An 11893-nucleotide genomic window follows, 5' to 3' on the forward strand; every position below is an offset into this window, starting at 1 on the left:
TAGTGTATGTCTATACCAATCACCTGAAACTTTCACTGAAACTGGTTTTATTTTAAGACGTGAATGTTTCTTTTTGTAATCTTATTGGGGTGTTAAAGTGTTGACCTTAACATATTTAATGGGATGTTCTTTCAAAAACGTTCAAACGTACAAAAAATATATGAAGAAGCATTCAATTCTTATAATTACATTTGTATGCTATAACCCTGAAAATATACAAAATTTCCGTTTTTTTTCAATAAATTAGTAACATTGTCACAGAGAGCACGGGCGGGCGGGCGGGCGCCGCCGCCACAGTGAAGTGCAGTCATAGCTGTTGTATTTTATACGCAAATAAAATAATATTGCATGGAGGGCTTCAGTCAAAATAATGGATTCTGATGAAACATATATGTACTGTAATTATACATTGATACAAATGTTTCTGATTGATATGGTTATTTTCTGTATATATCTGGATATTAAGAAATTGATAGTAGCCAAACATTTGACAAGATCATACAAGAAACTAAAAGACGATTTATTTATTTATAGATGACAAATTTTTAAAATAGCATTTTATCAATTTGTGGGAAAGGGCGGGAAATAGTTCGTACGACTGGTGCCAGATGAAATGAAGATGAAATACACTGCTTTCACACTATAGTGCATGTAGATATATCTAAACAACAATCTGTTAGAACACAGTAATGTCCGCTACCAACCAATGTGTACGTTTCTCTAAAAAAGACTCGGATTATTAAAATGATTTTCTTAGTTCGTTCTTATAATATTGTTCTCAAGAGCAAGTCAAATGAACAAATGTTTTTGACGGACATAGATTAGGAGACCAACCGCCGTATTTACATTCGTCCAATCTGATTTCAGTTCCTGTACAATTCACTTTGTTCATAACAGCAACAACCTCTGTGGTCAGTACATGTTCATCACTGGGCGAGGATAGAACACCATCTTCATATCCTAACTGCCTACAAACAACTCGCGAGTTTTCCGCTGACCAGTTAGTTGAACAAACCCGTGACCATTGATCCATGTGATGAATTTCTAGATAACCAGCGTTTCTGCTATTGGATTCATCGTCTACTCTTAATCGAACCATGTGGTCTAAAATTAAAATAAAAGGAAAAATTGCAAAATAATTTAGTAAAACATTGGCATCTAGACTCTTACCGATTTAGAGAACTTCACAATATCGAAACCCATAAGTCGAATACTAGGATAAATGTAGTTTAGTGTTGTGTGCTGTTGGCCAATTGGTTGTCTCATTTACGATAACTTTTTATTCATACGTTATATCAATGACAAGAGATAAATTTGACTTATAAAGATACACAGTTCTTATTTAAACTCAAGTTGAAGACTTATATTATATTATGTTTTGCGCAATAAATTGGATGTAGAATTATCATAAAATTATCGAATTCAGTTTTGATAAATTAAATTTTCTATTACTGTGTTATAAGTGAAAACTTTAAACTACGGTATTTCGACTATTTGGAGTGAATGAACGGACTTCCAGGATACGTCAATGAGATCATGCTGCGGCATATTTTTCTTTATTTCAATGTTTATATTACAAAAAAGAAATACCACACTCCAACACGGACTACATCTAATTAAAATATATCACTTACACGACCACTATTTCATTTCTATTTATTAATTGCAATGTGATGGTCTCATTTATTCAAAGGTCTACCAAAACATACACTTTTTAATATACATTGTATTGCAAAACAAATAAATAATTTTCTTATCAAAACTTACCCCTTTAGAGTTAAATTAATGTATAAGACCTGGTAACCTAACACGAATACTACATGTTCATACACAACTGATTAATTAGTCTGGTATTGCATATGTTCGTCTTTGGTTTTGTTCATTTTTCAGTCAAAATAACTTATAGGATTTTGTTCCAAATAATATTTGTAAACTACGTCAGACTAGTACTGACCATGACTGGACAAGATTGAAAATACGACATGTTACTACCGAGCGAGACCGGACAATATTATCAGATTATTACATGGCATTTTTCATATCCGATGTATTATTACCCCGAAAGCCGACAACCCAAGGGGTGATATTGACCGAGGGCTGATAATACATCTGATATGAAAAATCGAAATTTTTATCATATGTTTCAACAATGGTGAAAAACGTCGGACGATAATATCAGATTATTACATGGCATTTTTCATATCGCATGTATTATCAGCCCTAGGTTCAATATCAGCCCAAGAGCCGCATGGCTCGAGGGCTGATATTGCCCGAGGGCTGATAATACATGCGATATGAAAAATGACATGTTATGATCTTTTTATCATATGCTTCAACAGTAGAGAAAAATAACAGATTCATATATTGATCCTTTTACGTGGTTCCCGAAGTTTAAAGAGTAAAAAAGTTCACGGCCGTCGGACCTAAAATTTGATACATTCAATATCAAATCTTTCTATCGTATGCCTCAACAGAGAGAGGGAAAAAAAATCATTATAATATGGACGAATCTACAAAAAAAATAATTCAACAATACACATAATGATCATTGTTTGGAAAAGTCAACTTTTTAAAGAAACTTTCTAAATTATGTTTCAGAAAAACTTTAAAAAATGCATTTATTAAATAATTTGTTTGGTTTTTTTTTTTTTTTATTATTATTATTTTAAACAATATACTTTCCAGTATTCAAGTAATTGTTTTGTACACTACTTTGTAATGTTTTTCACTGAAAACGTAGCACTGAGGTGTATTTTCCGGAATTGGCCGAGTATTACCGGAATGCCATGTGATAACGTTACGGAAAGGCATGTGATAACAATCGAAGCATGTGATAAACTTTTCATATCAGCCCGCTAAGCACCAATTCAAAAAATATGGAATTTACGTCAATTTAATGCTATTATCATACGGTAAAATCTATATGTTATTTAGTCTAAGTATATGATAAATATATTTACATATGATATCCAATCTACGCTTTACTCGAAAAATACACCTCATTTGAAGCTACAAAACAACAATCAAACAAGAACAAACTGTTTTCATCCTGCATGTATTATAAAAGTGGTATACATGTACCTATAATACAACCAGTTGTTCCTGTGTGACTCTTTAATTATACGTTACTTACCACAGATGACTGCGAAGTCTTGTTTGTGGTCACAGTGCTCAGAATGGATCATTGGATTTACAATATCACATTGTCTTGTATATAGACAGCTAACATTCATTTTCCAGAACATTCCACTTCCACTACCGAAGTGACCATTTCCCGCCGAATTTCCTCCCATGTATCCAAGGTGGCGACAAATATAGGCTGCCTCAATGTGGCCGAACCTCCCACAAAGAGTTCCCCATTTGCCCTTCTTGTAAATTTCTACGCGCCCTTCGTTGTCTCTGGCACCTCCGTTTAAAACAATAAAAGGTTCTGCAAAACAAGAAAATTCGATAACTCAGTTATTATATTCTGCATTGATATACACTACAAATCTATCATAATTTTAATGAAATCTCTTACAAATTTATCTTGTATCGATGGTTATGATAATATCACGTGTTTCACAATAGTTGCCGGTACGATATTACAGTAAGTCTGGAACTGCAACCGGAGTATGGCAATGCCAGTTACAAATACTTATCTAAGCTAAGACAGCAACCCGTTGCCACATATAAGTAAATTAAACTGAAATGTGGAGGTCAACATATAGTCACCAAAACAAAAGACATACTTAAGGAATATATACGATTTGTCTTTTTGGTTTGTTTATATGTGGAATATTGGTCTGCTCTTTGTCTAGTGTTTACAATTGGTAATGTCATACTCCAGTTGCAGTTCCAGACTGGCTTTCACATCGTACCGCCCACTGGTCTAGTCAACACACTCACTTTTAATGCTGTAGGGCTTTATTTGAAAAGTATATGAGGCACAATATCATCATTATCACAAAATTAACAAATCATGAAATTAAAATTTTTAAAGGTAAAGGTCACTGTTAATTGAAAAGGCCAAAGGTACCGTTTGATGGTATGTGATTCACAGTATGATGAAACCAATTATCAAAAGCATTTGTCATGTGTTTAGCAGAAATGGCTTATAATTTCGTTTTTATGTTTGTATTCTAAATTTTGTTTGAGCTTCAAGTCTATCTGAAAAGTCGAACCCTTTTCAACTGAGTTAAACATATGGACAACACCACACATTCGATATGAGCATGTCTCAATTCAGGACCCTGTGAATCGGTGGTTGTCTTTGGTCACTTTTTATCATGTTTGTTTTAAATCTGATTGATATACATATAGATCCAGACTCCTGTGTCCATGCTTTGCTAACATGCCTTGTATTAATATAAGCAAAGCTTGGATACAGGATAAGTATATCATGTATATATTTATATATATCAAAATTAGATTGATTTGTTTTTCGTTTGGTTTTTTTTCTGTTTTTTTTGTATACATGGTATACATAAATCAGTTGTTTTTTTGTTTGTTATTTACTCGGAATATCAAACATTTTTTATGTCTTTTATGCCTTTCAAAGCCTGCAACGCAGTATGTGTTTTGCTCATGTTGAAGTTAGGACTATATATATATATATTATACTTGCTTACATTTTTATCATCAAAACACTCAGACGATTTTTATTAAAGAGAAAACTAATATACTGATGGCAAGTTAGTAAATAGATACCTGGTTCTCCTAATAATCGGGTCAATGACGGGGTCAAACGTTCGAGCTTGGTAGCTGACTGATAGATGTAGTTAAACATTCTGGTGAAGTTTTCAACTGCAGCGAATTTCTCCATTCCTGAATTACCGCTGCCTTTAAAGTCACCGAGACCGTCTAGAACACCCTGTATGTTCACAGAATTGGCTAATGTATGATTAACTTGCACTTCTACAAATTGTAAATTATGAAAGATGTAAGGAATCCACCGCGTGTTAGACGCCACCGCCTCTATCATCTGTAATACTCCCTTTGTAGCATTTAACAACAACTCAAAGTCATACTCAATAAATCCATTGACGGTCGGTGGGCTTTGGTGATTGGTATCGGTTTTCTGACTTTCCTTTAAACGATGAACCTCTTTCAGAAGTTCAACAACGGTTGTTTTCAGAGAAATCTGACTAGTTTGGGCCAAATCTGTAACCAGTTCCACTAATTGTGATCCATTTTTTAATACTTGTTTAAATTCAGTAATAGCATGTACAGGAATTTCACATTTGGACACTTGTTCTGACAGTCTGTGATTAGATACTTTAGGAGGATTGGTTGAGGTCGGTACAGCTTTATATTGGTGGCTACAGTTCGTTATATTAGTCTGCTTCTCCAGAAATTCCCGTAGATCGTCGCGAATACTTGTTTGGTCTTCGGCAACTGTTTCCGTGGCACCAACGATCCTCTCAACCAAATCACCCGTATGATAGTAGTAAGACATTGTTCGTTTAACATCATCATTCAAGCTTTTCAAAGTTACAGTCAACCCATTCATGACCTGTAAGGTTTTTTTATTTGTAGATTCGTCTTGCATGTACTTTAAGCTACTAAGAGTGTTATTCATCACAATATCTACCTTTTCTTCAAACTTTTCAAGAATGTTTGAGCAGTTAGGTTCTCTTACTTCTTGTATAATATTACGCGGTAATCCGTTTTGCATTTTCTGTGCTATTTCATCAGAGGACCGATTAATCACAGAAACCATACTTTGAAGGCTTTCCAGTTTCTCTGTGAATCCTTTATTTAGATAATTAAAGTTTTGTTCCATGGCATCAAACATCAAATTATTGGTTTTCTCAACTGCTTTTAAATCTTGCTTCATCAAATCTACAGATATCTTTACACCTTTGTTTTCGACATCCATCAATCCCACTTGCGAATTCATTGCTTGTAATACTTTGTTGACAGAATTTAGATTTGAATTGACTATTTTGAATTGTCTTACATTATAATACTGCAATCCGTTAACTGACCTTTCTAAAGATGATATCCGTTCACTAAGAGAATCAAACTTATCGTCGACGATTTTTAACATAGAATCTACCACAGTCCTGTCAAGCTGTTGGAAGCTTGTTAGTCCAGAATAGGATGTTTCCACGGACTGTGCCCGTATGCTAATAATTCCAAGGAATACAACAATGCTTATGATATTAGCGTAAACGTCCATGTTTATCCTGTATCAAAGACGTTTTAGTTCACTGGGTGTATGTATGTTATTGAATTATATTAATTTAACACAGGAAAGTATCATAACAGAAGCAACCGCGTTTCAAGTTTCAAGTAGAAAATTGACCACGAGGAAATACGTCACGATCAGAGGTTAAAGCACCTCGACTATGATGATCCTTTCAAATTACTCAACACATATTACTTAATAGATCCATTGTTTCTAAAGGGTCACTAAATTAGTTCTCCTCGGTCATTTTAGTGATATCTTCGGAACGACGTCATCTAGTGTTATATTACACTTTCAATTTCATGCACAATTAATGTCTTATTAAAACCACATATAATGAATTCAGCATCAGATGAATTAATCACAAGATAAGAATACACCTATGTGTTGAGAAATCTGATCGTCTCTGTCTAATCATCTGATTAGATTCTGTGAAGATAAGCACTTCTTAAAGATCGCATACCTTTACAGTGTTTCACTTATTTTCATTAACTTAGGTATGCTAATTACACATAGTTTGTTGTATTTCAAATGCATTTTGGTCATTCAAGTGAACCTGTTCATTGTATCAAACACTTTTAACATCTTTTGTTTATGTTTCAGATGAAATATTACTAGCAGCGTTAACAAAGACAAGTACTATAAACACTGAGAGTGTTTAAATGGATGTACTCTGCATATCTTTAATATACAATTTTATTTTATTTTTCAAAAATAGTTAAAAAAAAATAATGATGATGATGTTGGAAGGCTGTTTATAAAGTACATTGGCAAATTAAGTTCGTACTCGTGACTTTATAATGTCCAGTGTCAAATTAAATTCATATTCGTGACAAGAACATATTTATTATGAAGGGACAATGCAGTATCATGGTATCCTGATTTGTACTAAACCAGCTTAATGTGCTGGCTCACAAGGTAATAAATATTTCTGGCAGAAATGTAAAATAGTAAAATAAAGGACATGTTCATTTTTTTACAGAAATATTAAGGACCTGGAAATTTAGTTGCGGACAATATATACTGACATCGGACTAAAATATAAGTTACAATTGAGCGTAGTATATTCAAGACCCTAGTTAGCTAGTGTTGTCGCTGTGAGGCACTGTAGAATATAAACAAAGAAGATGTGGTATAATTGCTAATAAGACAACTATCCAACAATTCCAAAATGAAGCCGATTTAAGCAGCTTTAGGGTACCGTACGACCTTCATAAGTCTTGATATTACAGAGACTTCGTATCCATAAGCAGGACATACTTATCCCTTAACTTCACTTCAAGACAACCACTTAATAGGCTAGCTAGAAGCAACAGTCGAGGCCAAACTAAACGCATCGCAGTCTATTTTGTGGTATAAGCCATATGCGCATTCACGGGATGCAAGTGTCTCCGATTTCCACTTCAAATTAATTTTTAATAAAATATTTATATATCACTGATTATATGTTTACAACTAATTGTAGCGAAATATCCAAGAGAAGCAAAAACGTTCAAAAATTTGACACATCTTGCATATCATTATGATAGCAGGTTAAAAATCCGACATAACGTGACTTACTGGTACGAAGCAGAGTTCATACCCATATGATTTAAAAGAAATCTTATTCTCGACCTGAAAATGTCTGTAATATTTGGCTCTTGACAATAAAAGAGGGGCATAAAAAAAAGTCCTCACCCAATCAATAATATCAGCTTTTAAGAACAATTTATTTATTTTGCCCAGAAAGTGGCATTGACAACATAAACATAATCACAGTGGTAAAACCATACATTAGTGGTCACAGAAGTTTCTCAATACATGCAAGATCATAGTGGTTTAACCATATACATGTCATAATGGTATAATCATACATTCAAGGTCACAGTGGTGTAATCATTCCTTCAGAGTCGCAAGGGTTATACCATATATTCATGGTCACTGGTTTAACCATACAAACAATATCACAGAGGTGTAACCATTTATTGCAGGTCACAATGGTTAACTCATACATTCATGGTAAGAAGGGTGCAACTATACATTCACGATTACAGTGATATAACTTTCATTCATGGACACATCGGTTTAACCATACATTATGGTCACAGTGGTGTAAACATATATGCAAGGTCATAGTGGTGTTAATACTATACATGTAGGATCCTAGTGGTGTAACTATACAAACATAGTCTCAATGGTGAAACTTAACATGCATAGTCACAGTGGGTAACTGAACAGTGTAACTTAACATGCATAATCACAGCGGTGTAACTGAACATGCATGATCACAGTGGTGTAACTAAACATGCATATTCACAGTGGTGTAACTAAACATGCATAGTCTCAGTGGTGAAACTTAACAGGCATAACCACAGTGGTGCAACTAAACATGCATAGTCACTGTGGTGTAACTAAACATGCATATTCACAGTGGTGTAACTAAACATGCATAGTCTCAGTGGTGAAACTTAACATGCATAACCACAGTGGTGCAACTAAACATGCATAGTCACTGTGGTGTAACTAAACAGTCATGGACACAGTGGAGTAACTAAACAGTGTAACTAAACATGCATAGTCACAGCGGTGTAACTAAACATGCATGATCACAGTGATGTAACTAAACATGCATATTCACAGTGGTGTAACTAAACATGCATAGTCACAGTGGTGAAACTAAACAGTAAACAGTCCTGGGCACATTGGTTTAACCATAGAATAAGGGTCACAGTGGTGTAGCCATAGATTCATGGTCACAGTGGTTTAACCATACATAAATGGTGACAGGGATGTAACCATAGATACATGGTCACAGTGGTATAACCATGAATACATAGTCACAATGGTTTAACCATACATAAATTGTCAAAGGGATGAAACCATAGTCACAGTGTCGGAACTATAAACCAATGGTTACAGTGGTGTACTATACATACATAATCAGTGGTAAAACCATACATTCATGGCCATTGGTTTCACCATCATAAATGGTTACAATGGTTAACCATACATACATGGTCACAGTGGTTTAACCATACATTCATAGGAATGTAAACATAGATACATGGTTACAATGAGTTATACATACAACAATGGTCACAGTAGCTAACTTTACGTAAACTGTTACAGGGATACTACCATAGATTCATGGTCACAGTGTCATAGGAAATCCTTAATTACTGGAGTAAAATAGCTTTGTCATAACTATTCTATTTGTGAAAATATTCCACATTTTAGTTTCCCCTGTTTAAATGGGGGTGGTTGTGATGTTTATACACCTTAAGCCACATGTTTTTTTTAATGGCACAATACAACTTTGCACTGATGAATGAAGGATGCAGATGTCAGTGTGAACTATTTGTCAGTTCTCTATTGGAAATATGTTTATTCCCAAGAGCACTAATCTGTAAAATATGCAGAAATATGTCATTTATACTATTACAAATTTCTCTCTATCTGCTATATTTTTCAGGAAATTAAAACAAATCTGTGAAATTTGCCCCAAAAAATAACATTTCTGTAGCCAAATAACATTTCTGGAGTAAAAACTTCAAATCAGGTTGTACAAATTTTCTAATCAAAGAGCAGATTGCTCTGAGGGATACGATTGCCATTGTTTTCATTGATACATGTATTAGTATTATTTTCAAAAATAATTCAACTGCACGTGTAAAATACTCGTGAAATGTAATTTACGTAATCTGAAAAGTTATTTAACTTTAAAAATAGCCAATCCTCGATACGAGTGTATGAACAATGCACTTGTTGTATTTTATTTTTGTACTATCAATTCGAAGTTGACTTTCCACAGCAGTGACTGAGAGTGAGAGAAGGTATTTCACTTCGTACCTTATCACCTATTTTCCTACGTGAATTCTAGGTGGAACCCCATTCCTAACTCTTTAAATATTTAATTTCCTTTGGGTCAGTGGGCATGACTCCTTTCTGTACACATTCCTCTGTTTAAATTGCAATCGGTTTTAATATAATACGACGTCTATCGACAGAACAAGTTAATTTTTCTCATGGAATGTATCGTCGTTTGACGAAAGTTACTTACGGAAGGGAGACAACTCGAAGCAATAATATGGAAGACTCCACTTTGGCTGAAGGGGTGTTCCAGTTACACCTTTACGTTGTGGACTACATTTATTTTAATTTAAATGATGCATATGATTTAAAGTTATGCAACAACAATAACCCTCAATAGCAGACAGACATAGAAAGGATCTTGTGAGTTTTAAATTAATCAATGGAGTGGGGAATCCAGAGCAACCATTCAATCTGATACCCCTTCAAGTCAAGAAAACTATACGAATGCATATAATTATCTAAACAAACCCTAGACTTGTGATTTGTAGCAAGGACGTATATTCAATGTTAATTAAACGACCTCCATTTCTTTATGGAAGTACAATATCAAATATCAGTTTCATAATGGTGCCATATAAGAAAACTCCACTTCAGTTCTTATATGACAGAATTTGATTAATCGATCAGAATTCAGAGAACTCTCGCATGTTATCAAAACTGGGGAATTCCCTGTGACGTGTTTCTAAATTTATAAAACCACTAAATATAAATACTGCCTAATTCTGATTTTCCGTGTTGTTAAAAAGACGCATAAAAGTCAAGGGAAATATATAAACATGAAGATTATGAGAAGAACATTATAGGACAGTTGTTTAAATTCAATCCTTTTGTTTTTTATACCATTTAAAGCAAGACAATCTCAAGAATCTGAGATGTTCCTTGATGTTTAGAATAAAACAGTTGACGTGAGGGCATGGCCCTGAGTCAATGGTATAAGTCTACAGATTGCTTAAAAGCAATCGTATCCCAAAAATTACACATAAGGACTTTAACCTCCTAATTAATTTGTCAATGTCAGATCATCTCTTACCACCTTTTTTTTTACAGATTTTTAATAGCCAAAAATTTTGATTTTACTAAATCTTTATATGTCCAGTTTTCTGAATATTCAACACCAACTAGACCAAGAAATTTTGATCTTTTTAACCCATTGCAGATTTGCTCTATCGGGTGGGTCTAGGTGAAGTGGTTATGGGCCTATACCCCCTTTTCAAAAAAAATATTCATGAATTAAACACATACTCTGATTTCTTTTTATACTGATTCCCCTATCCATAAAATTTTGTTTCTCCGCCATATTTGACTCTGCAATTAGTATCAATTGTTGATCATGTGATAAAGTGAAATTGTCAAAACAAAAGCGTCCAAAGACCTTAAAATCCTCTCAAGGCGTCTTGGACACATTTTTTAAACAACCAAAACAGTACATGTAGGTGATTCTAAACATGAAATGGTTGTTTTGTGTGACACTTCCCAAATGGCTATTCTACATCTTCCCCGATGCTGTTAAGATCCATCCAATCATTTGAATATATCATAAACAACTAATGGAGGAAATTCAGCATAAAAAATGTCAAACTCTGACACTTTAACTATAAATATACATGCTCCAAGTCGGCAACTGTTACATGAGTGCATTTCATTTATTAATCTAATTTTTTTTGCAAAAAAAAAGTCCAAATATCCTAGAAATGCCCCTGCTATCTGCTCTAGTTTTGTAGATATTAGCATATAAACTGTATTTTACCTATACATTGTATATTCTATTTTTATCAACAGCAATCATGTTTGTTAATTGATCAAATCCCTGAATACAATTTTAAAACTAAATACTAACATTTGACTCAGTAGTTTCAAAAAGATTTTTTC

At 33.9% G+C, this 11893-nt stretch overlaps 1 protein-coding gene across 1 annotated transcript; it reads right to left on the reverse strand.

Annotated features, from left to right (window-relative positions):
- Positions 1–504: 504 nt before the first annotated feature.
- On the reverse strand, positions 505–6967 carry LOC139513662 (uncharacterized). The gene is made up of 3 exons (XM_071302353.1): positions 4690–6967; positions 3134–3430; positions 505–1104 (listed from the first exon to the last, which is right to left on the reverse strand). The coding sequence occupies exons 1-3, from the start codon at positions 6161–6163 to the stop codon at positions 779–781; spliced, it is 2097 nt and encodes a 698-aa protein (XP_071158454.1). The 5' UTR covers positions 6164–6967; the 3' UTR covers positions 505–778.
- Positions 6968–11893: the final 4926 nt, after the last annotated feature.

The sequence above is a fragment of the Mytilus edulis genome, chromosome 2 (assembly GCF_963676685.1).
Source record: "Mytilus edulis chromosome 2, xbMytEdul2.2, whole genome shotgun sequence".
Taxonomy (NCBI): Eukaryota; Metazoa; Mollusca; class Bivalvia; order Mytilida; family Mytilidae; genus Mytilus; species Mytilus edulis.

Excerpts from the sequence above, each read along its gene's own strand:
- LOC139513662 (XM_071302353.1), bottom strand. The coding sequence starts at position 6,163 with ATGGACGTTTACGCTAATATCATAAGCATTGTTGTATTCCTTGGAATT. Across the intron at positions 3,431-4,689 it reads CCGATTATTAGGAGAACCAG|AACCTTTTATTGTTTTAAAC; the intron begins GTATCTATTTAC and ends CTTGTTTTGCAG. Across the intron at positions 1,105-3,133 it reads AGACTTCGCAGTCATCTGTG|ACCACATGGTTCGATTAAGA; the intron begins GTAAGTAACGTA and ends TTTTAATTTTAG.